The sequence below is a fragment of the Chiloscyllium punctatum genome, chromosome 45, assembly GCF_047496795.1.
Source record: "Chiloscyllium punctatum isolate Juve2018m chromosome 45, sChiPun1.3, whole genome shotgun sequence".
NCBI lineage: Eukaryota > Metazoa > Chordata > Chondrichthyes > Orectolobiformes > Hemiscylliidae > Chiloscyllium > Chiloscyllium punctatum.
The window spans coordinates 27,861,102-27,888,046 of NC_092783.1; the positions used below are offsets into that span (position 1 = coordinate 27,861,102).

General features: G+C 43.3%; 1 protein-coding gene across 1 annotated transcript in view; it reads right to left on the minus strand.

Moving 5' to 3' along the window:
- Window positions 1–5,696: 5,696 nt before the first annotated feature.
- LOC140467252 (choline/ethanolaminephosphotransferase 1-like) overlaps window positions 5,697–26,945 on the minus strand; it is a 38,003-nt gene continuing 16,754 nt past the window's right edge. Inside the window, exons 3-8 of the mRNA XM_072563496.1 lie at window positions 24,314–24,455; window positions 18,378–18,462; window positions 15,415–15,546; window positions 12,037–12,195; window positions 11,052–11,177; window positions 5,697–9,071 (exon numbers count right to left, since the gene is read on the minus strand). Coding sequence (XP_072419597.1) covers window positions 8,931–9,071; window positions 11,052–11,177; window positions 12,037–12,195; window positions 15,415–15,546; window positions 18,378–18,462; window positions 24,314–24,455 — 785 coding nt within the window. The 3' untranslated portion in view covers window positions 5,697–8,930. The remainder of the gene's footprint in view (window positions 9,072–11,051; window positions 11,178–12,036; window positions 12,196–15,414; window positions 15,547–18,377; window positions 18,463–24,313; window positions 24,456–26,945) is intronic.

The following is a 26,945-nucleotide window of genomic DNA, read 5'->3' on the forward strand; positions in this document are numbered from 1 at the left end:
TGCTAGCTATTTACTGGTCTCTCTGACCTTCCACTGTCTGATGCTAAACTCAGCACTTTGTATTATCCCTTTGACCAACTATTATTTGGATAAGAATACTCTCCCTGTCCCACAAACCTCTTCACCCACCTCCAACACACTCTTCCTTTTACCTGGCTTTTCACCTGCACTCAACTGTTCATTGAGAACTCAGTCAGAGTGGTGCTGGGAAGGCACAGATCAGACATTAGGAAAATCGACATTTCAGGCAAAAGTCCTTCATCAGGAATGAGGCTGGGAGCCTCGGGGGTGGAGAAATAAATGGGAGGGGGGTGAGGCTGGGGAGAAGGTAGCTGAGAATGCAGTACTTGGATGGAGGTGGGGGTAAAGATGATAGGTCAGAGAAGAGGGAGGAGCAGATAGGTGGGAAGGAAGAGGGACAGGTCAAGTGGACGGTGCTGAGCTGGAAGGTTGGAACAGGGGGTAAGATGGGGGATGGGGAAATGAGGAAACTGGTGAAGTTCACATTGATGCCATTGGGTCTCTCTCTCTCTCTCTCTCAACAATCCCAGGTCATCTCCCCTGCCCTGAAGCTCTTTAGCTATTAACCCCATGGCATCAGTGGACTCATGACCCGCCCTTTTGTCAATCTTCCTCCCCACCTATCTGTTCCTCCCTCCTCTCCGACCTATCACCTTCACCCCCACCTATCGCACTCTCAGCTACATTCACCCCAGCCCCACTCCCCTCCTATTTATCTCTCCACCCCAGAGGCTCCCAGCCTTGTTCTTGATGAAAGGCTTTTGCCCGAAACGTCAATTTTCCTGCTCCTTGGATGCTGCCTGACCTGCTGTGCTTTCCCAGCACCACTCTAATCTTGACTCTGATCTCCAGCATCTGCAGTCCTCACTTACGCCTTGTTCATTGAGAACTATCGATGTGAGATAAGTCACCTTAATTACTCTGCTTCCTTCACCAATTCGAACCTATCTCCATCCAAACTGACTGCACTCCATGCTCTCAGATCCAGTTTGGACTATGATTTCAAAGGTAGTGCTGTTTGTTTCAGCCTGTTCCTACCCCACAGAACTCATTTCTTCCTACCTCGACTTGATCTTTTTTTCTGCCCTTGCCCAGTCTTTTCCCACCTAGATCTAGGATTCTTCTCAAGCTTTATCTCAATTTCAAAATCCCTGGCTTGCGAGCACCATCCACCTCCTCTGTGGATTGCTTTACACTTCCATTCCCCCATCAGGATGGTCTCAGGGCTCCCGGTTTCTTCCTTGGAGTACGCTTCAACTGTCCCCACCCACCACCGACCTCCTCCTCCTTCTGACTAAGCTCCTCCTTACTTGAACAATTTCTACTTTAACTCCTATAATATTTTTTCAGGTCAAAGGTGTGGCCTTGGGGCCCCAGTTATACCTGTCTCTTTGGAGAATACGTGGAACATTCCACGTTCCAGTCAGAATGCGGTTCCCCGGCAACTCTTTCGCCAGTACGTTAATGACATCATCAGTACCGCTACCCTGTTGTTTGGATTGTGGAAAATGTTATCAATTGCATTTCCAATTTCCACTCTGCTCTCATCTTCATCCGGTCCATCTTTGACTCCTTCCTTGATATCTCTGTTTCCATTTCTGGAGATAGGCTGGCCACCAATATCCACTACAAACCCACTGACTCCCACAGTTACCTGGACCACACGTCCTCACACCTTGTCCTGTAAAGACTTTATTCCATTTTCGGAGTTATTGTTTTGCAATGATGACACCACCTTCTGCACAGGGGCCTCAGAAATGTCCACCTTTTCCCTCAACTGAAGATTCCCTGCTACCGTGGTTGACAGGGCCCTTAAGCCATAGTCCAAATCATTTCCCACACTTCTTCCTTCACTTGCATATCAACAATAGGATTCCCCCTTGTCCTCACTTTCCACCCTGCCAGCATCCACATTCAAAGCATCTTAGCCATCTTTGCAACCACCTCTGGAGGAATACTACCACTGGACACATTTTCCCTTCCACTGCCCTGTTACAATTACCAAGTGATCACTCTGAAACATCCTGTTCTACTCCTCCACTCCAACACCTTCCCACGCAACCACAGAAGGTGCAATTTTGCCCATTCATCTTCTCCCTCCTCACTATCCAAGGCCCCAGACACAGCTTCCAGGTGAAGCAGTGACTTACCTGAACATCACTCAATATGTGCCTACGGTATTCACTGCTCACAACTTGGCCTCTACATTGGCAAGATGAAACACAGATTGGGCATTTGACGAACACCTATGCTCTGTGCATAAAAATAATCCCAAGCTTCCATTTGCCTGCCACGTCAACACACTACTGTATTCCTTGACAAACATTCAAGAACAAATGGGTGAACTACAAGATTTGTTTCTTTGTCTGGTACAATAATTCAGAGAAAAAACAGTGGTCAAACGATGGTTTACAAGGGAAGTTAGAGATAGGATTTGATACCAAAGAGAGGCATCTAAATTAGCAAGAAGAAAAAATAGACCTGGAGATTTGAGAATAGTTTGGATGCCAAAAGGAGAACCAAAGGGTTGATTAAGAAAAATAAAAAAGAGAATAAATAAGTTTGCAGGGAAGAACTGACTAAAAGTTTCTATAGGTATGTAAAGAGGTAAAGATTGGTGAAAACGTAGGTCCCTTAAGTCAGAAACAGGATAATATATGATGGGAACAAAGAAATAGCTGATCAACTACATTCATATTTTGCTTGTCTTCACAAAGCTGAACACAATATATTCAAAATGATGCATAGAATTTAGTTAGGGGAGGAACAGAATCAAATCTGTTTTAGTAGAGAAATTGTGTTGGAGAAATTAATGCGACTAAACGCTGATAAATCCCAAGAGCCTGAAAATCGACAAACCAGAGCACTGAAGGAAATAGCCCTAGAAATAGGAAATGGTTATCTGAAAGATTCTTTTGACTCTGGAATAGTTCCTACAGATCTGAAGGTAGATAATAGAACCCCATTATTTGAGAAGGAAAGTAAAGAAAAAAAGACAGGGAAATTTAATGAGTTTGACATTAGTAGTGGGGAGAATGCTGGAGTCCATGATCAAGGATTTTATAGCAGAGCACTTGGAAAACAATGGTACAATCAGACACAGCCAGCATGGATTTACAAAAGGGACATCATGCTAAACAAACCTACTTGAATTCTTTGAGAATCTAAGCAGTAGAGATGATCTGGGGAGCCAGTGGATGCAGTTTATTTGGATTTTCAGAAGGCTTTCGCCACAGTGCCACTTAAGAAATTAATGTGTAAAAATAAATTGCATGGGATTGGGGATAATTTACTGAAATGGAGAAAAAACTGGTTGGCAGACACGAAAGAAAGTGTTGGAATAAATGGGTCTTTTTCCAAATGACAACCCTCCATGACTAGTGGGCACCATATGAATTGGTACTAGGATTCCAGCTGTTCACAATATATGTTAATGACTTACATGAAGGATCTAAATGCAAGATCTCAAAACTTGTAGATGACACAAAAGCTGGGTGCAAGGGGAGCTGCAAGGACGCAGCAGGGATGTCGCAATGTGATTTGGACAGGCTGAATGAGTGGGGAAATGAATATAATGGGCGGTCATCCACTTTGGTAGCAAAAATAGGAAGGCGGATTATTATTTAAATGTCCTCTTATGTCTGTCGCTGAAAATAAGCAGGAGACAGAGAGGACTGCAGATGCTGGAGGTCAAAGTCAAAATGTGTAGCACTGGAAAAGCACAGCACATCAGGCAGCATCCAAAGAATCGACATTTTTGGCATAAGCCCTTCATCAGCAAAGGCTGTGCTTTTCCAGTGCCACACTTTTCGACATTGAAAGTAAGCACGCAGGTGCAGCAGGCGATAAAGGCAGCAAGCTGTATGTTGGCCTTCATAGGGAGAGGATTCGAGTTCAGTAACAAAGATGCTTTGCTGCAATCCAGTGGTGAGGCTGCACCTGCAATATTGTGCGCAGTTTCTGTCTCCTTGTCTTGAGGATGTCATTGCTATTGAGGGAGTGCAGTCAAGTTTACGAAATTGATTCCTGGGTTAGCAGGACTGCCATATGAGGACAGATGGAGTTGATTAGGATTGTATTCGCTGGAATTTAGGAAGATGGAGGAGAGGTCTCACAAGACTGATAAAATTGTTACTAGACTTAACAGATTGGATGCAGGAAGGATGTTCGTGATTGTGGGGTGAGGGGGAAGAGATTCCAGAACTGGAGTCATAGGTTTACCTCTTGTCCCTAAATGTTTGAGAAATAATTTCTTCACCCAAAGAATGATGAATTTAGTGTCATGGAAAGTAGTTGAAGTCAAAACAAGGGATATAGGGGAATGGCAGGGTTAGGGTACTAAAATCAATGATTAACCATGATCATACTGAATGCAGCAGAGCCAAGGAGCCAAATGCACTACTCCTGCTCCTAACTTTGATGTATTTATTTTTGCCTCAGCCTGCTGCAGTATTTCAGTGACACTAGAAAAGCAATCCCTCACCTTGTGCTTGGGGACTTACAACTTTCAGGAGTTTGGCAACACATTAAGTTTAATAGTTTTAGAACGTGAACATCTCCTTGCAGGTATATTAACCCCCTCCTCCTGACCCCAACCCCCTACCCCCTACCCCCGACCCCCACCACAAATGTCCCTTCATGACAAGAGCTGTTTTCAGTAAGCTAAGCCACTTTCACCCACTCTCACTTGTCTAGGTTTGGACCTTCCCTGGATTAGAGCTTCATTTCATGGTCTGTCTAACATTTTCTTTCTCTCTGGGGTCCCACTCCATTTGCTCCTTTCCTCATCTCCATCCCACCTCCCCATCCCCCAAATCCACATTCAACATCTATACGACAGGAAGGGTTTTCTCTCCCCAGCTGCTGCGAGATCTGCTGAGTCTCTCCAGCAATTTTGGTTTCGTGTTAGACCTCCAGCATTCCCAGCTCTTCGTTTTAGTATGGCGAGTAAATGGGTCATGTGGAGGTTGGCAGGTTGTGAGGGAACTGCAAAGATCAGAACTCTGTGCTCACAAATCAATAATGTGGGTGTCAGGGCAAGATGTAATATTTTGTAGATGACAAAACTAGGTGGAAATATGTTGAAGATGATGCAATGAGACAGGGTGATGAAACGAGAAAAACAACAGGCTCACTACTTTGATTTTCACTGGAACTGTTTCCAAACCTTTTCAGCTTGGCCATATCAAAGTTTGTGGGGCTTCATTTATATTGCCAACCTGACGTGGTGATGTCCACTGGAAACAGATCTTCTGTTGGAACACCAAATATTTTTGTACCTTCAAACAGTTTAACCAACTGACAATTGCTTGAAACAGGTTAATTTGGCCCACCCACATTATTTACAGTGTTGGCAAAGCCACATCCAGCACCACTGAGGGCATTAAGTTTCCAACACTCTCTGTGGGACTGGAGTCATCTAGAAGCCAGATCAGGTTCAGGTTGCAGATTCACTGTATTTCAGACACATTTCTGGTAGTGATTGAGGGGGGGGAATAAAGAAAAAATTGACGACTCACCAGCTTGGCCAATGAGTGCAGAGAGGGAAATCAACACGAGCCCAGAGTTAGAGAAGCAGTTTATCAGTGAGGAAGATGAAACAGAAAGTGGATTAGGGATAGATATCAATGCAAAGAATGTAACCACAAGATACATTTAACATGAATAGAACAATTTTTATTTACACCAGCACTTGGCATTTACTTTTATTTAGAAAGAACAGAAAATTACAGTTAAGCATGGAGTAAAATCAAGAGTTACACTAAAAGGCAAAATTAGATGAGAACCATCTGTTCACAAAACAAACAAGATTTCTGCAAAAACAAATTAATTTTCCATTATATTCAGTTGCTCCAAGTGAATGAACTGGTGTATTGCAGGACCTGTCACACAACATTTCATTGAACCATTCCTGTTGCATAAGAGCTCAGATTCTTTGAATTATAATACTTTATGCATGAACAGTTAAGCCCAAGAAAGAGAGCAAGGGAAAGAGAAATGCTTTGGTTAATTTTATGACTCTTATCTGACATTAAATATGGTGAGACACAAGGCTGTGGCTGGGTTTGTGATGTCAGGAGTGCAGTTTCACTACTAACAACTAATTAAAGTGAACCCTATCACATTTAGAGAGATTTGTCTCCCTTGTATCCCCATCTATATATGTGAACACAATTCAGGACACAGGCACATTGCATACAGGGTTTACAAAATACTGACAGAAATCCAACCATAATACTTCCTTGGCAACTGCTCAATGTTATTTCAAGACAACAGCCCATTGTAAATGGTACCACAGACATTGTACTCATGTTAATTTCTTGCCAAGTTTGGACCTTTTCACTGACACGAACTGGCTGTGTGCCCAGCATCTAGACTGTATTAAGATGTTAATTCACATAATAACAGAAAATCTTAAATGTCTAAGATAACTCAAGTCATTTAACTTCAGACTCACAGGTTAATGCAACACCATATACTATCAATCAGCCACAGCCCTGTATGATTCACAATACTGGGAGCAGTAAATGTTCAAACAAAAGCTCAAAAAGCAAAAAAGTATATGCTTTGCAAATGCATATTTATCAAAATTATTTCATGAGAAAATATAGCCATCTAGTTTAAACTCAGATGGTACTTACTGGAAAAATCAAACTCGCGTGGATCAATGTCCACAGGGGATTCAGGAAGAACAAACTTGTGTTCTCCAGTTACTGTGTGATAGTTATGAAGAGTTTACATAATTTTCTAGTTCAACCAAAAGTCACTGCTATCAAAAGCTTGGCAAGTTTAGATCAGAGGTGCAATGTAATTTTGCTTCTACCTCTTGCCAGTTTTCCTGGTCTAATTCATCAGCACAAGAGCAGGTATATGGCAGAGCTCTTACTGAGCATAGGCGTGTGTAGAAACAAGTTAACTTTATTGCACCTTTCCTCTATACTGTGGCCGACAGGCAACGATCTGTGCTGGCATAGGCAAACCCACAGTTTCTTCTAAAGTGCTCACACACTAAACCTGCAAACTCCAGCACCAATGCTGCTGAAAACAAGACATTAGCTGTGCACTGAAGCACGGGTGGCAATGTCCTCTTATACAACAGCAGGTCCAGACAACTGACATAAGAACCGATCACACTTCATTAGCAAAACAAGTATGAAGTACTCTGGACGTAAGCGAACACCAAGTTACTCATGCCAGGTTGTAGGAGCTGCACATTGTTGTTTCTCACCTTCATTACACAGACAATGTTGAAGCTTTCACTGATTCAATATTTGAAGCCTTTCAGCTGCTACGTCTTCCTCTCATTGGCTGGAAAGCCTGGGTATTGCCCTGGAATCTCATTGCAGGCTTTAGCTTGTCATCACTTATCCTCATACCATTCCAGCATATGTCAGGGGCACAGCACTGGGATCTGCAGAGCTACCTTCAAATTGATAGTCAAACACTGAGGCCTTAATATCCCCATCTGTGAGGTAAAGACTGACAAGCTCATTTTTATATTGAGATAGATAAAATCATCCTTGCCACAAACCTTCACATCATGGAGGGTCACTTTTTTCAAAAAGCACTAACTTATCTCACACGGTAAATATCCTTCACTTAAGCTCACTGACATGAAGAATAATTCTACAGGACTTAGGATAAGCAGTTGAAGAGGACCAGGTTATTTTAAGTGTCTGCTCAGTGTCCACTGGCAGCTTGTCATTGTCCAAGTTTCAGGGATATTTAGCCACAATAAAAACAAAACAGTACAACCACAAAAACTGTTTGCAGGGGTTAAAATGCTACACTTACTTTCAAGGAATGAGAATATTTGATTTATTGAAGAATTCCTCAAAAGTTAAGACTGCTCTTCTGTGAATGTAATGAATTAATTCCTTTGATGGAATTTCAAAGCAGAAATGTACTCTGGGCTCTGATCACTAGTTATCAACATGTAGGCAGACCTTTAGAGCAACATATCTATCAGGGCAGGGTGAAAGGTTACAGGATTACTGGATCATCCAGATAACCAGTTTTGAAACTGAAAGCATTATTTTTATGAAAATTGACACACAAAGATTGTGAAAAAACATAGCAATAAAGCACAGTGGAAAAAGTAAACATGTTACAAAAGGTTCTGCTCCTTAAAGTGCCAGTTCAGCCCAAAATTAGGCCCTTCCTTTCAATCACTCACCCCTGTCCAGTTGGAGCAGTTAACAGCAGCATCTCAAAGACAGCGTTATTGGTGAATTTGGGACGCACATTATAAATAATGCATTGCAAAATCTTTTCAATCCTCGGGCATCACAAATTCCTGCACCTCATTCGCATCCTTTAAATTTCAAGATGACCCTGTTAGGCTGTAAAAGTTGAGACAACCAGGTTTTCGTAGTTCTCATTTCCACAGTAGTCCAATTACCTGATAGTTGCTGTCAGGTTCCAGCTTGGCACAAAATCCCTTTCTGCAGTGCCTCACCTGCAATATGGCTTATCTGACTTTTCCAAAACATAGTTAGGTTCCAGGAGAACAATTAAACTCATTCCCAAAGCAGGAACGTTGTCCACAGGTCTGTGGACAGTCAGTGGTTTCATCAGACCAAAAGGCCTGAAGAAAAGACTGAACACAACAGTGCATCTTGTGTTTGTTCAGGTCCGTACAAAGGAGACACACATACTGGTTGTTGCTGAGCTGCCAGTGTTACAGGGAGACACGTATACTGTAGCAAGTCAGTCCTTCCCATCACAGTCTAAGTTTAGGAGTGTTAGGCTTAATTCAGAAACTGAGGCCAAAACAAAACAAAAAAGTGCACACAATGATTGAATCATAAGTTAATAACTTGTTCACTTTTTCTCCCAATTCCATATTTTTCTACGGACATTCCCTCAATCATGTGCTGCAGTCTCTCATATCAAGCACAATGGTTAAGTCACTTGTGATGATTCTGTTCCTGTAAGTTGGCTGGTGGGAAGGAGGAGGGACTGATTTTGAAGATATTAATGTGAAGGTGGGAAGCGATCTGATTGCAAACACCCACTGAGTAACGGATTAAGTCAAAGAGAGACCAGACCTGCGGGCCAAAGGAGAGAGAAAAAAAAATTAGTGAGAAAATGAAAGCAGTGGTTCCTTAGTCACTGGACATGTACCTTGATTAGCCTATGCTGTTCCAAATGACTGAGAGCAAGAATCCTCATCCATACGACTACAAGTGTGAACCTACAATCTTGTGACATTAAAAAAAGCCAAGTACAAAGGAATCTTGCAGAACAGTAAGTCAAAGGTATCAAGGAACATCCCTTTACTAGGTTCAATGTCTATTCAGCAGCCCCATGGAAAAATGTCACCATGCTGACCTTCAGTACCAGGCGAACGTGAGGGCTACAGATGCTGGAAACCAGAGTTTAGATCAGAGTGGTGCTGGAAAAGCACAGCAGGTCAGGCAGCATCCGAGGAGCAGGAAAATCGACATTTCGGTCAAAAGCCTTTGCCCAAAACGTCAATGTTCCTGCTCCTCGGATGCTGCCTGACCTGCTGTGCTTTTCCAGCACCACTCTGATCTAAACCCTGACCTTCAGTACCATCAGCCAAACCAGCAGCACAGAGCTGCAGTTCCATTTTATATGATGCAGGTAGGTTATGGAGAGGGCCTCTAACAGAACTTAACCTAAAGCATGCTGCATTACTAGAGTCTGTCAGATGAGAGGCTGCATTTTCACGCAGCTGCTGGCTGTGTTGTGTCTTTAACAAGGTCTGGTCAACAGCAAACTTACAAATGTTCAAGCTCAACAGCGGGAGTAAACAGACTTTGTCGTCAGACCAGCTGGTCATCACAGGCACTGTCCAATCAACCACCAACCCCATCCCACACCCAAATGAGACTGCAGGAAGGCCTGATGACCGAGACGGAGGTTTGTTCTGGGAGTCAGCTGGGAACTTTGGTCAATGTGCTCCAGGCTATTGATCTCTCTTGTGGTTAATTTTGGTATTGGGCTAGCATAGATTAAACAAGGGCAATTACTGTTATGGTTTATGGAGAAGAGGCAGGGAACAGATTCAATGGACTAGATTGGGTTGGGATATCTGGTCGGCATGGACAGGTTGGACCGAAGGGTCTGTTTCCATGCTGTACATCTCTATGACTCTATGCTGTACTGTTCTATAACTGCTTCAAATGCAAAGTGAGGAGTCTTGCAAGTTTGGGGTCAGTCTGAGGGATGACAGTGTGTGGAGGTCTACTACCACAGCATTAATTGTTGGTTGTTCCAGTGCCACATGCTGGCTGGTGACACTGCTCGTTACTCAACTATGGATGGTGCGACTGTACAATAAAGGAAGAAAAGCCTGGAGGCACTCTGGCATCTACTAAGCTACAGTCGCATGGAAATTCTAAACACCCTTCACATCAGCCTGAATATTCCTTTTATGAAACATCCTTGAATCGTGAATCCCTATTCTTTGAATGAAGGTAAGCATTTGCCAAACTGCATTCTGGGCCCTTGGAAAAAGAATACAGATCCAGGTGCAACATAAACATAAATACATTTGTAAATCCAGATCTCCATGACACAGCAGCAAGCACAGTCTTGAAGTTTAAGTCAGAATCAGGCTTCCTATAACAAGAAATACTGAGCAGAGATATCCCACTGACACCAGGTTCCCCGAGTCAATGCTCATTGGTTCCCTTGGTCTCTCCAACTGACCCTATCCACCTATCTCCAGGTGGACTTTTCACAACTTTGTTTTGGATGATCCTTCTCTCAAGCTTCACACTCAAGTCCCAGACAGCACAGACCTTCCAAATCCCGTTGCCCATTCTTATACTGCATAACGGATTATATCATTGCTATTCTAGCCGATTTTTAAATAGCAATTTAACAACTGGGGCAAATCCAAATGTCACAAGATCGTCACAGATATTTACTGTGGAAAATCACACGAAGGATGAAAATAGCAATAATCAGTGGTACTAATCTGAATCTACAGCCAGTTTAGAAGCATCTGGAAGTGAGAAATTAAACTCCAGTTTAGTCAGAAGGCTCTGCTCACTTACCAACGCAATCCAGAGCACCAAGTACTCATTTATAAAACTGTTGAAGTACTGGTCCAAGAAGAGGAGTCCCGGCCCGACAAAGGCTGTGTCCTGCAAATGCATCTCACTTTTTGTCATGTGAGCCACCTGAAATCAGAAGCAAGGATCTATTCACTTGATCTGTAGTGGCTTTAAAATAACAGTTGCTGGTTCCAACATTAGCAATGCAACATCATGAGATGAACAAGTAAACACCTGTACTTCTACTGAGCCACTCATAATATGTCAGTGAGACCAGTGTGCAAAATGAAGGGATGCAGATCAGCACCTGATAAAACTTTCCTTTCAGAATTCACCAAAATGCTTCACAGTCAGTAAAATGCTTTTGAAGTGTAGTCAATTATTGTGGTATAATGTAGGAGATCTAGCAGTTTGTGCATGGGAAGCTGTCACAATGCGGTAATGAAAACTACCTAGTTTAAGGAATAAGTCTCAATCAGGATATTGGAAGAGCAGCCCACTCTGAAGTAGGTTCCACATGATCCTTAAATTCACTGGAGGGTTGAAATTCTGCACCCCAGAAAGTACTGCACTGGAGTGTTAGCCTAGATTAAATCATTAAGTCTCTGGAGTGGAATCTGAACCCACAATCTTTTGAGAATACCATCAAATAAGATGCTGTTGATACATCCATAAATTAAGCACAACTTCTTCAGCATCAGTCAATTGGAATAGGTTCTTGGATCCTTTACCAAGCAATCAATTTCTAAGATGTTGGGTGGGGTGGGGGACAGGGGCATGGGAGTAGGGAAGTGGTATTAATGAGGATAGGTCAACTGCCTTACAGTAGTACAGTAGCTGCCCATGTGCAGTCCATCAGCAATAGATAAAATTTCAGTGATTATTCAGGATTGCCTTCTTGAGCATCAGTTCATTTGGTCAGGCAGACTAAGGTCAAGGTGTGTGTGGGGGAGGACAGCAACTGCCTCCAGTGAAGAGTACATACCACTAATTTATTGGTTATTTTTGCAGACACAAAGCCAAAAGCAAGAATGTAGAGGCAGGGATTATTCTCAAAAAGCCGGCTGGTAGATTTCTTGTAGATCATCAATGCCAGTGTTATAACTGCGCCTATATGTAGGAATGGTGACAGCACACTTGTACCCTGTAAAATACAACGATACATTACTAACAGTGTCATTACATATCCTATATAAATACCTGTGCAGAGAGCAGATACAATTATTCAATACACAAGATACACTCCAATCAGACATCTGGACATTGCAGTAAAACATAACTGAGGAAATGAACTAATTGTGCAGTCAGAAATTTTGAACAGACCACTTCCAGACGTCCACTAACTTTGTAATTCCCAGCATTTTCTGACCCTCCATCACTGCTCCTTCACAACTGTTCAGCTCTATCTAATTTAGCTCCTTTTTCCTCAGGCTCTCTCTCCAGTATGATTCTGTAATCCGAACAGGAATAAAGAGCAGCACTAAATGTCACATTCTGCACCTCCTTCACCCTGCTCATGCTTTGGTGTAACAATGCCACTGCTCCAAGCTTAATGGAGCCCTGACCATTTCATCACTTGATATAGGTCAAAACAACATTGCAGGTTTGCAGGGAATTCAGAAATATAGATTTTCTAATCAACCTGTTCAGTCATGTTATTACATATCTCTGGAGCAAGTGGGACTTGAACCCAGACAACGTGGTTCAGAGATAGGGACAAAACCACTGCAATGTAGCATAAGGCCCAGATTTACATTCTACTGTCTCCAGAGGTACCTATCTCCGGACTAGGAAAACGTGAGGCCTGCAGATGCTGGAGATCAGAGTAGAGTGTGGTGCTGGAAAAGGCAACAGCAGGTCAGGCAGCATCTGAGGAGCAGAAGAATCAACATTTCGGGCATAAGATTCCTGATGAAGGGCTTATGCCCGAAAAGCCGATTTTCCTGCTCCCCGAATGCTGCCTGACCTGCTGTGCTTTTCCAGCACCACAATCTCGACTATCTCTGAACTGCTGGATTATAAAACAGCCACAGAGCAGCCACTCAGTGCTCCTGCTGAGATCGTCAGAATCAGCTAGGTCTATCTGATCTCACCTTCTGATGGATCCATCAACTCATTGATATCTTCTCAAATGCTCTTCCCCCTCTCATTTCTGTCACAGAAACAGAAATTATCGCAACAATAGGCCACTCGGCCTTCAAGCCAGTTCCACAATTCAATAAGATAATGGCTGATTCTCAATCTCAATGCCATATTTCCACTTTCTTCTCCTGCCAGCCCCAGAATCAGCCTGGTGAACCTTTGCTGCACTCCCTTGATGGCAAGCACATCCACTCTTTAGTGTGGACACCAATAGACAATAGGTGCAGGAGTAGGCCATTCTGTTTTTGGGCCAGCACCACCATTCATTATGATCAAGGCTGATCATCCTCAATCAGTATCCTGTTCCTGCCATATCCCCATACCCTTGATTCCACTATCCTGAAGAGCTTTATCCAACTCTTTCTTAAACGAATCCAGAGACTGGGCCTCCACAGCTCTCTGGGGCAGAGCATTCCACACAGCCACCACTCTCTGGGTGAAGAAGTTTCTCCTCATCTCTGTCCTAAATGACCTACCCCTTATTTTTAAGCTGTGTCCTCTGGTTCGGGACTCAGCCATCAGCAGAAATATGCTTCCTGCTTCCAGAGTGTCCAATCCTTTAATAATTTTGTACGTCTCAATCAGATCCACTCTCAGCCTTCTAAACTCAAGGGTATACAAGCCCAGTCGCTCCAATCTGTCAGCGCAAAATAGTCCCGCAATTCGGGAATTGACCTCGTGAACCTACGCTGCACTCCCTCAATAGCCAGAATGTCTTTCCTCAAATTTGGAGACCAAAACTGTGCACAATACTCCAGGTGCGGTCTCACCAGGGCCCTGTACAGCTGCAGAAGGACCTCTTTGCTCCTATATTCAATTCCTCTTGTTATGAAGGCCAGCATGGTATTAGCCTTCTTCACTACCTGCTGTACCTGCATGCTTGCTTTCATTGTCTGATGTACAAGAACACCCAGATCTCTCTGTACTGCCCCTTTTACCTAACTTGACTCCATTTAGGTAGTAATCTGCCTTCCTGTTCTTGCCAAAGTGGATAACCACACATTTATCCACATTAAGCTGCATCTGCCATGCATCCGTCCACTCACCTAGCCTGTCCAGGTCACCCTGTATTCTCCTAATGTCCTCCTCACATTTCACCCTCCCACCCGGCTTTGTGTCATCAGCAAATTTGCTAATATTACTTTTAATACCTTCATCTATATCATTAATGTACATTGTAAAAAGCTGCGGTCCCAACACTGATCCCTGCGGCACACCACTGGTCACCGCCTGCCATTCCGAAAGGGAGCCGTTTATCACTACTGTTTCCTGTCAGCCAACCAATTTTCAATTCATGTCAGTATTTTGCCCCTAATACCATGTGCCCTAATTTTGCTCACTAACCTCCGATGTAGGACTTTATCAAAGGCTTTCTGAAAGTCCAGGTATACTACATCTACTGGATCTCCCTTTTCATCTTCAGAGTTACATCCTCAAAATATTCCAGAAGATTAGTCAAGCATGATTTCCCCTTCATAAACTGCATGTAATAATCTCAGTGCAGTCACAGCAATGGAAAACTACAGAAAAACACCCATAATTCTGAACTGAAATCCTCTTACCATGACTACCAATATACCATTTGCCTTCCTAATTGCTTGCTGCATCTGCCAGTCTACTTTCATTGATTGACGTACAAGGACACCCTTTATACATTCACACTTCACAATAGATCACTATTTGAATAATACTGTCTTTCGGATGTTCACACCAAAGTATATAAACTTCTTATTTAGCACGTTGTACCGCATCTGCCATGAGTTTGCCCACTCACTCAACTTGTCTAACTCACTTTGAAGCCTCCTTGCTTCCACCTCACAACCCTGCCTAGTTTTATGCTTTCAGCAAACTTGGAAATGTTACATTTGGTTGCTTCGTATATGGGCCCCAAGTTCTGACCCTTGTGGTATTCCACTAATCACTCTGAAAAAGACCCTCTGTTTCTTTTCCACTAACCAATTCCAATCAATGTTTATATGTTACTGCCTATCTCATGTGCTTTAAAACCTATGAGGGACTTTATCAAAGGCCTTCTGGACAGTCCAAATACACTTAACATCCACACCCTAATACAGCCTCCCCTCTTCTTGAATCTGTCTTCTGATTTGTCATCTGTCTGTTGGGACACTGTGTCAGCGAGCCTCATGCTGGTGTGACACCCTTCACCCCTCTTACAACCACCCCGACCCCTCAAATCACCCAGAGAGCTGCAGTCACTTACAGCGATGGTGGAGCCATTCTTGCCAACGCCGCCAGTGAAGATGACAGTGAAGTAGTTAGTGCAGGAGAAGATTCCACCTGCTACCACAAGGAGAGCAGGCACAATTTTAACTTGAATTTCCAGCACTGGGATCTTCTCAGGGAAAGAAAAAGATTAAAGAGAAAAAATAAGAACGACAAAAACATTTCTGGGATTCACTGCCCAGACTGCAATAGAGAATAATGCGAGAAGGCTCATCAGACCCCCTCATAGCCCTTTCAACTGGAAGGCTAAACAAACAGTTTCGGCCACTGACAGAAGCCAAACTCTCCAGTTATTTCAAAGACTTTTGTTTCCACTACTCAGAGTCCTCATTCTGTTTGAAGAAAAATATTGTGGGACCACTCCTAGAGTTGACCTTGACTAGTTGGAGCCAGGGTTCCCTTGTCTAATTGAGAAAAGTCCATGTCAGCCTTTTCAATACACTCTAACAGCACCTCCTGAATGCCTCTTTTCCAGACTAAAATACCCACATTTCTCATGGTCACATCAATTGGACAACATCAAGCAGGAGCTGTTTTATATGAGAAATAAAGGGAATGCACAATCAGTGCCTGAAGGAAACCTTCGGCCATTGAACAAAGGCTATAATGTCTTAAGGCTTTAGATATCCTCCATGTACCATTGAACAGCAAAGAGATAGGAGAGTCAGGGATGAGATCGGAGCAAGTCCAGGTGCAGAACTGAACTGTTAAGTTTATTAACGGAACATCTGATGACAGAACCCTGGTTATCCCCTGTTATAACCTTTAATTGATAGTTGTTGCAATCAGATTGGTTCAGTGAATGCATTTAGCAATAGATTCAGAACTAGGTATTGGTGGCACCTATGGATATCTAGTACTTCTAGTGCCTTTTCAGCTGAAAGACTCAGATTAAATTAGATTAGATTACTTACAGTGTGGAAACAGGCCCTTCGGCCCAACAAGTCCACACCGCCCTGCCGAAGCGCAACCCACCCATACCCTTACATCTACCCCGTTACCTAACACTACAGCAATTTAGCATGGCCAATTCACCTGACCTGCACATCTTTGGACTGTGGGAGGAAACCGGAGCACCCGGAGGAAACCCACGCAGACACAGGGAGAACGTGCAAACTCCACACAGTCAGTCGCCTGAGGCGGGAAATGAACCCAGGTCTCTGGCGCTGTGAGGCAGCAGTGCTAACCACTGTGCCACCGTGCCGCACACTCAGGTGTGTAGAATTAAATAGTACAAATCACTGGACACTGCTGCACCCAGGATTTGAGAGCATTGGATGATACTGGTTGAGTGCTCACCAGAGAGAAGGTGAAAGCTTTCCACTGCACAATGCAGCAGCTGAGACAGGGCCAAAATCCAGAACAAACCACTAACAGATGGAACTGTAGATGCTGACCCCCACAGTCCACTTTCCCTTAGCTTTCTCAAGGCAGTGGCTCCTTTGCAAATAATTTCCAATGACACCACACCTGCCTTAGGATTTCTTTAAATCTTTAATCTTTAACAGAGGTTAAATAGTCAGTTGCAGTATGCCTTACTCGATGTGAAGCTCAGACCCACCAACCAGGTATTATTAAGTCTGGGGTCAAAAACGTCTTGATTTGCAGTTCCACAATAAGCCCCTGACAGAGGTCTAATGAACAGAACAGAGCATGCTCAATGTATTTGATGCTACTCATTTAACAATTTCACATGAGAAACCAGGCTTCCAACATATCAATCTTTACACTGCAGTGTGTCTCAGTGATGGTAATATTATGATAGAGGTCTCTGACCGGTCTGATCGATATACGGATAAGTCAAGTCTTAAATGTTTTACTCAAAGTGGACATTCATTGGGTACTATGTGTACTTTCAGAGTTAGGCCTGTCACCAAAGATAATCGTTAACCCAGAAATAACAGGAACCTGCAAATGGCTCAACTGGGAAAAACACAAGGACTCAGAGCATAGGAACAAATAATGAGGAGGCCATTCAACCCCAAAGCTTATTCCACCGTTAAATGAGGAATTTGAGTATTGTCCAATTATCAACAAGTACACACACTTGTAAACTTAAAAAAAGGAAGGAAGGTTGGTCAATGAAGCAGTGGCTGGGGTGACACTAAGCACTTTCTCTTAACCCCACTTGTGTAACTCCGTCAAATTATTGGATAACATACTGAGAAGTACCTTGGCATTTTCAAGAGTTTTGGTACTGGATAGTTACAATGGTGGTATAGGATGGGAGACCTCAATCCAGCAGCACTCTATACCATCACCACTTCCATTGTCAGCTCAGAGACTGGCATGTTTATGACACTGAATATTTTTCATTTTGCCTTGCGCTTACCCAGGTCCAAGAGTCACTCACACCCTCCTTTAATAAGGTTTTATACAAAGATTAGCAACAGTAATCTTATTACATAGAACAGTATTTAGCCCCATTATGGAACATAAACAGTCCCACCAAAACCACAAGCTGGCCTGGACCAGGATCCCAGCCAGAAGAACCAGTCAATCTCAGCTGGAGTTTTTGAGCTACCTTGGTTTGTCCCGCTAGGAATAGGATACAGTGGCACATGGTTCAATGCCTTGAAGGAACTGTGCAGAGTTTGACAAACTGTTCAGAGCACACACACACACTGCTTAAAATGGAGCATGCTAAAAGAAATTATAATAATCAATTATGTCTAAGTGAATCCAAGACAAAAGGTCTTAAATAAATCTCCACAAAATTTAATTGAACACTCTAGCAAGAATTTGCAGATAAATTTTGATCATTAAGGAGACAATTATTCAGATATTAGAGGGCAAACAGCAGCTTTTCAAACTTTAGTTTATGCCCTTTGCATTCTCTACAGGAGAAAGAATAGGACAGTCCTTAGATAGGGCAAATGCCTCTGCCCCCTGCAACTCCCTGGTTAACCAGGGTAAGAATTCAATTATGCTATTAATTACCATAGATTCCCAAAATGCAGTTCCTCCACTCGCAGCCAATAAAAACAGGATAATTATGAAGATTTGCACTTCAGTCACATCAATTCTGATTGGATGAGAAAAGCAGAAATCAGTATTAGAGCCACTCATTGGTAATTAGCATATTGCCAAGCAATGAAACTGCAGTTCAATCATGCACCAAAGCAGCAGAGTAACTCATTCCACTACACCCCTTTGTACTCACTCTAATGCTCCATTTTCTCAGAACTTCATTAACAATTTATTGGTGTGACCTCTCTTTGACCACAAAGAGCAGCTCATTATGTGAAAGTGCCTGCATTGGGCAGGGTGAACAAAGTCGTACATCACACAACACCAGGTTTATATGAAATCGTAAGCTCTCAGAGCACTGCTGCTTCCCCGGGTGAACTGGACAGAAGTGCACAGGCATAGAATTTATAGGTGGGGAGATCATTGCAAGATAAATTCTAGGTAATTAAGAGTGTTAAACAATAGTACAAGTGGTGTGAGTGAAGTGTCAACTGGCTGAATAACAAGTGAAGGAATGACCTATGATTGGAGTAATGAACTAACATGGTGCTAGGACAAACCAAATAGCACCATGTTAGTTCATTACTCCAATCATAGGTCATTCCTTCACTTGTTATTCAGCCTGTTGACACTTCACTCACACCACTTGTACTATTGTTTAACACTCTTAATTACCTAGAATTTATCTTGCAATGATCGCCCCACCTATAAATTCTGTGCCTCTGCATTTCCCTCTACTTCACCAGAGGAAGGAACAGCACTCCAAAATCTTGTGATTTCAAATAAACCTGTTGGACTATAATCCGGTGTCATGTGGCTTCTGACTTTTTGACTAACGAGATGCACACTCAGCTTGGGGTAGTGGCAGCAATCTATAAATTTTTAGGCTGAAGTCAAGATTTCGTTTATTTTAATCCATTCACCGGTTGGAGGCATCAATGGGCTAGCATTTTACTCCAGAAGAAAGGCTTTTGCCCGAAACATCGATTCACCTGCTCCCTGGATGCTGCGCTTTTCCAGCACCACTCTAATCTGGACTCTAATCTCAAGTATCTGCAGTACCCACTTCAGCCGAGCATTTCATTGCCCATCTCTTAACAGTCCTTGAGAAGATGGTGGTAAGCTGTCTTTTTGAACTGCTGCTGTCCACTTGCTGTAGATTGTCCCTAATTGTGGGTCTAAGTTCCAGGATTTTGACCTAGTAACAATAAAGAAACGGTGATATATTTCCAAGTCAGAATAATGATTGGCTTTGAGAACTTACTAATGGTGCTCTTCTATTTGCAGATGAAGTGGTTGTGGGTTTGGAAGGTTCTAAGGAGCCTTGGTGAACTTTTGCAGTGCATCTTGGAGTTGGCACACACTGCAGCTAGTAAGTGTCCATGGTGGAGGGAGTGGATGTATGTAGATATTGTTCCAAACCAGCAGGCTGCTTTGTTCTGGATGGTGTCAACTTCTTGAGTGTTGTTGGAGACACACCCATCCAGACAAGTAGGGAATATTCCATCATACTATTGACTTGCGCTTTGTAGATGGTAAACAAGGAGTTGGGATGCGAGTAACTCACACTCTTACAGCTGCTATTTATATGGCCAGTCAAGTTCAGATCCTGGTCAATGGTAACACTCAGAATGTTGACAGGGAGTTCAGAGATGATGCCATTGTATATCATGGACAATGGTTAGATTCTCTCTTGTTGCAGATGGTGATTGCCTGATACTTGTGTGGCATGAATGTTGCTTGCTATTTGTTAACCCAAACCTGGATATTGTCCAGGTCTTACTGCATTTGGACACTGATTGCTTCGGTATCTGCAAAGTGGAGAATGATGCTGAAAACTGTGCAGTGAACATGAGTCAACAAAGCATAGTGCTGGAAAAAATACAGATCAGGCAGCAACAGAGTTGATGTCTCTGGCTTAACTCTTCATCAGTACAGGGGAGGGGGAAAAAGGGCTGAGAAATAAATAGGGAGTGGTGGGGCTAGGAGAGTGGTAGCTGGGATCGCGATAGGTGGGCGAAAGTAGGAGGTGACTGTGATGGGTCAGTGTGGAGCAGATAGGCGGAAAAGATGATGGATAGGAAGGTCAGCCAGGTCAACCTTCCTGTCCATCTCCCTTCCCACCTATCTGCTCCACACTTCCCAATGATCGATCATAATGACCTCATACCTTCACCCACATACTGCCATCCCAACTAACCCCACCAACTCCCAATTTATTTCTAAGCCCCCTTCCCCCTCCCCAGTCAACTCTCTTGCTCCTCAGATGCTGCCTGACCGGCTGTACTTTTTCCAGCGCCACACTTTATCGACTCTGACTTCTCCAGTCCTCACTACCTCCCAATCAGTGAACATCCCAATGTAACCTTATGATGGAGGGAAGGTCATTGACAAAGCAGCTGATGATGATTGGGCCTCAGGCAGTACACTACGGAACACTTGGAGCCAAGATGACTGACCTCCAACAACCATAACTAAGTTCCTTTCTGCCAGGCATGACTGCAAACCGTGGAGAATTCCCCACAACCTCAGTTCTTAGGTCCCAACTTTGCTAAGACTCCTTGATGCCACATTCGGTCAAATGCATCCTTGCTAACAAGGGTAGTCACTGTCACCTGTGGGTTGGTGAGGGGCATGGACCCGACAGTTTTCGTCCCCACCCCATCTGTGTTTTGGAGAGACCATTCCTCCACAACTCCACCAGCCCACCCTTCACCTTCCCCTGCCCCTGCCATCGCAAGAGCAAAACCTGCACTCACACTTCTGTCAAAGGCCCCAAAGGCTCCTTCCACATCCTTCAGAAATTCACCTGTACTTCCACACACCTCATCTACTGCATCGGTTGCACCCACGTGGTCTCCTCTACATTGGGTAGAGGGGATGCCAACTTGTGGATCATTTCAGAGAACATCTCTGGGATAACTTCACCAACCAATACCAGTGTGGCTGAACACTAACTCCCTCTGCCACGGACATGCAGGTCCTGGGCCTCTTCCATCGCCAAACCCTAACCACCCGACACCTGGGGGAAGAATGCCTCATCTTCTGCCTTGGGATTCCCCAACCATATGGGATCAATGTGGATTTCACCAGATTCCCCAGTTCCTCTCCTCTCTCCTCCCCACCCCCCCCCCCATCCCAGTCCCAATCTTCCAATTTGGCACCGCCCTCTTGAACAGTCCAACCTGTCCATCTTCCTTCCCATCTATCTGCTCCACCCTATCACTTTCACCCCCACATTCACATACCTATCACTTTTCCAACTACCATCCCTGCAGCCCCAAGCCCCCTCTCATTTACCTCTCAGCCCACTTGGCCGACAAGCTTCAGTAAGGGCTTATGCCTGAAACGTCGATTGTCTTGCTTCTCCGATGTTGCCTGACCTGCTGTGCTTTTCCCACACCTCACTGTTTGACTCTGGTCTCCAGCATCTGCAAGTCCCCACTTTCTCCACACTGCTGACAACACCTTCCACCACTAATACTGAACGGCTTTCATGACAATGGAGTAGAATTTTAATTCCAGATTTTATTGAATTCGAATTCCACCATCTGCCATGGCTGTATTTGAACCCACAGCCCCTGAACGTTACTGTGGTCTCAATTAATTAGATTCCCTAAAGTACAGAATTACTAGTCCAGCGACAATATTACAAAGCCATCACCTCCCCTTGTCCTGAAACCTTTCCAGTTAACCAGACTCTAATTATGAAGGTGACTCCTGGGTGAGGCAGGTTTTTTTTTCCCAGACCCTGCCTGAACTGTAGCTGCTGTCACTGAAAACCTGGTGATGGTCACCACTTCACAGACAATATCCCAACTAGGATCATCACTACCAGTGATAAAGGGAAACCATCCATTTTAGCTTTTATGTTATCATTTAAATAGGTATCCCACAACCTACTAAATTCTAGACTACCTCCCCTCTGCACAGAGACCAATGACAGTATAATATGGTGCTTCATAGAAAGCAGCCAATTTGAAGATTGGTTATGTAGTGCAGCTTTAGGAATGTGCATGCTTGTTCTGCACTGTAGATGCTGCAGCACTTTCAATGATTAATTATTAATGGTTTGTTGTCGAATGATAGAAGTCTAAGGGCTCTACTTGGCTAAAGTGCATGATAGAGCAGCAGTCTGATTGGTTGTAGTCCACATGCAGTCATCCAGACAGCTGGTGTTTACCATAATATTCCACAGTGAAGGCCCCACAATCATTGTCACAACTTGTGCAACTATAATACACAGCTGAGCTTCTGTGACATCGCATCTGTCAGAGAATAATTATAGAACAATGAAATACTAGAAACAGGGCAAAAACAAAGTAGCAAAGAGGTACTGTCTGAGACTAACTTCACTCAGTGGAACAATTCTCCAAGGCAGACTCATTTCCTTGTCAGAAGGTCCAGGTATAAAGTTACATATTCAAGGAACAAGGTGGATAAAGAACTGGTTGAGCAACAGGAGACAGAGAGTAGTAGTTGAAGGGAGTTTCTCGAAACGGAGAAAGGAGTGGTGTTCCACAGGGGTCAGTGCTGGGGCCACTGTTGTTTGTAATATACATAAATGATCTGGAACAGGGCATTGGGGGCCTGATCAGTAAGTTTGCAGATGATACAAAGATTGGTGGAGCAGCAGAAAGCATAGGAGATTCAAATAATACAGGAGAACATAGATAGACTGGAGAGTTGGGCGGAGAAGTGGCAGATGGAGTTCAATCCAGGCAAATGTGAGGTGATGCATTTTGGGAAACTAATTCTAGAGTGAACTATACTGTAAACGGAAGAGCCTTGGGAAAAGTTGATGAGCAGAGAGATCTGGGAGTTCAGGTCCATTGTACCCTGAAGGTTGCTGCACAGGTGGATAGAGTGGTCAAGAAGGCATATGGTCTGCTTGCCTTCATTGGACGGGGTATTGAGAATAAGAGCTGGCAGGTAATGTTAAAATTGTACAAGAATTAGAATACTGTGTACAGTTCTGGTCGCCACATTACTGAAAGGATGTGAATGCTTTGGAGAGGGTGCAGAGAAGGTTTACGAGGATGTTGCCTGGTATGGAAGGTGCTAGCTATGAAGAGAGGTTCAGTAGGTTAGGATTGTTTTCATTCGAAAAAAGGAGATTGAGGGGGGACCTGATTGAGGTCCACAAAATCATGAAGGGTATAGACAGGGTAGATAGAGATAAGCTTTTTCCCCCAGAGTGAGGGATTCAATAATAAGAGGTCATGCGTTCATTGTGAGAGGTGAAAAGTTTAAGGGGGATACATGCGGAAAGTATTTTACACAGAGGACAGTAAATGCCAGGAACACGTTGCCAGCAGAGGTGATAGAGGCAGGCACGATAGATTCATTTAAGGTGCATTTGGACAAATGCATGAGTATGTGGGGAGCACAAGGAAACAAATCCTTAGCAATAGGGCGATAGGTTTAGACAGTGGATTTAGATTGGCACAGGATTGGAGGGCCGAAGGGCCTGTTCCTGGGCTGTAAGTTTTCTTTGTTCTTAACATTGGCTGCAGCTAATATCTCCACCAGAGACAGAATCTAAAATAATGATATTGAAACTTAATCTTGGGTTCCTTAGAAATAAAGAAATCCGATCACCTTGTGCCTGGTTACTACAGTTAAAAATTCCACCCATGCTGAAGCTCATGTCTGTTTGTACATATTCATTGCTTCAAGATCGGTGAACTGATTTTACATACCTGAACAATTGTGAAAAGATAACGGAGATAATATTATTTATATATGCAGCACAGGCACTGACCATTAGACCACATCACGCTCCACTCGACCCCCTGTGCATTCCCACAGGGCACCACAGGGAGAGCGTTCTTGTTGAACAGCATTTTCATCTTTTACTAAGGTGTTGTGCTTCATCATCTCCCAAATGCCCCTTTAATACTCACATCCCAAAGCGTAGTGTCCCGGAGACGTATGTCTGCCAATGTGCACAGTAGAACATGAAGACCCCAGCAAAGCAGCAGAAGAACATCCAGTCTGGGTTTGTTCCCAGCTGCACAGCGATGCAGATCCCCAGAACCACAAAAACTGTAGAAAGGAAATAAACAAAGTTTACTGAAATCATGCACCAGAGAATCAAACCTACCTTCCGTAGCTGGAAATGGTCCAGCAAAATGCTCCTCAGCCTGGCAGCCTTGCAAACAGTTCTGTTAAAGAGTCTAGGATTAAAGTAAGACCTATTGAGGAGCAGCAAGGAATAAAGTTTACCTTCCAGCCCATCTAATTATCTTTGTTTAATTTGACCACTAGGGTTAGCTGAATGGATGTGAAGATATCAAGCAGGGTCTTCCCTGACCTGACCTTCACCCACAAAGGTTTAACACTCAGAGTGCAAGGAACAGTCGGAGTTCTTGATGTTGGACACTAATGTGCTTCACAGTATGGATGATTTGAAGAGGTTAGATAAAGATGACAACGTAGCAAGATGATACAGAGTATCCATCATAAAGGGCAGCCTCATTAGGCTTGAAGTTAGGCATTGCAGTTCACAATTAAAAATACAGAAAAATAAAAAGAACACTATGGCATTAGAGATTAAGGTCACATGAGGGCTAAACAGAAAAAAGAAAGAATCATCGTAAAATCCCTACAGTGTGGAAACAGACCCTTCAGCCCAACAAGTCTACACTGATACTCCAAAGACTAACCCACCCAGACCCGTTTCCCTGTCCTATATTTACCCATGATTAATGCACCTAACACTATGGTCAGTTTAGCATGGCCAATTCACCTGACCTGCACATCTTTGGACTGTGGGAGGAAACCAAAGCACCCGGAGGAAACCCATGCAGACACGGGGAGAACGTGCAAACTCCAGACAGACAGTTGCCCGAGGCTGGAAGTGAACATGGGTCCCTGGTGCTGAGAGGCAGCAGTGCTAACCACTGAGCTACTGTGCTGCCCTAGACTAGAATCATTTCTCTCTAAATACATAAAGCATTCACTACAAATAAGATGAATTAATAACAAATATTGAAATTGAAAGGTTTGACCAATAGACATCTCAAAGTAAAGTTTGCAAAGTGACCAAGATTGAGAACTAACTATTCCAACTAACTTAGGTTGGGCAAAATAAGAGGAAATTGCTCTAATAAATTAAATGATAAAGACAGTTGATAGATCAAAAGGTAAAATCATGCCTCACCTAAAGCAATGGGCATGAGACATTGGTGGGAGCTGTCGATCAGAGTAGAGGAGAGTAGCTTTTATTAGTCATTTCTACCATATACAACTGTACATTGATAACATCACTGGATACTGCAATAGTTTAAAAGCAGGCTGAAGGTAAAGACAGATCAGTTGAGCATTGGTAAGAACATGCCAGACAGAATACAACGGGACAAAGTGTGAAATTATCCACACTGGCAGCAAAAATAATGAAGCAGATTAACTTCTGAATAGCTAGAGACAAATGAAACATGCATACACAGCAAGCACTTAGGAAGGCTCACTTTTGTTACAAATGAACTTATATGTTTTGTAAAGAAATAATATGTTTTGGTGTATAAATGGCGAGGTTACGCCTAGATCAGCGTGTGCAGTTTTGACTTCTATATAAGGAAGAATTTACCTGCTCCATAGGGAGCAAAGTTCACTTGACTGACTCCCAGATCAGAGAATTGCCCAATGAGGAATGATTATGTCCACTGGGTTTATATTCCTTCAAGTTTACAAGGATGAAAGGCACTCTAAATGAGGAATGGGTAACCTCCCTACACAAGGCTGACTACCCAGACACTAGCCCCCAACTTGGCTTGACACCAGCCCAGACATGACCAAAGTTCAGTATGGGTCATTTCAATGTGATCAGAATTTCTCCAATTTATAAATCTGCAGCAGTAGAATAAGAAGTTATTTTGGCTGTGTCAATCATCGCACTGGTTCGGCATATTGATCATTGATTCCAAGGCTGAGACACACAGCCTTGACCATTTCAACATCATGCTACATTGTCCAGTCCTTCTATTCTTCTGCTCCTCCTATTTGGTGCAAAATAGGGCTTTGGATCAAAATCCCGGAATTCCCTCCTTTTTGGCATTGTGGGTCTAGTGGTTCAAGATGGCAGTCAACACCATCTACCCCATGGCAATTAGGAATAGGCAATAACTGTTTGCCCAACTAACAATTCCCATATCCCACAAGTAAATAAAAAAACTCCAACATGCTACTAAATACAGAAAGGAGGAACACAAGATGGATGAATTTGTGGCTGAAAAGATAGTTCAGGAGAAAGGGTTTCAAAATCCCGGGACTAGCTCTGGGCAGGGTGGGAAATGGAACCTGTACAAACTAGATGGGTTGCAAATGAACACAAGTTAGGACCAAGCTTTTGCCAGCGCGATTAGAGACAATTCACATTAAATTGGAAATAGTGTGAGAACTAGAAGTGAATATTAGGAAGAAATATCAGGGTGCACAAAATAATGGATGAAACCATTTGTATTAGAACGGAGAGAAGAAATAAGTGAGTATGTGAGAGACAGAGAGAGATTGTGAGGGAGCATGGAAGGCAGGAGA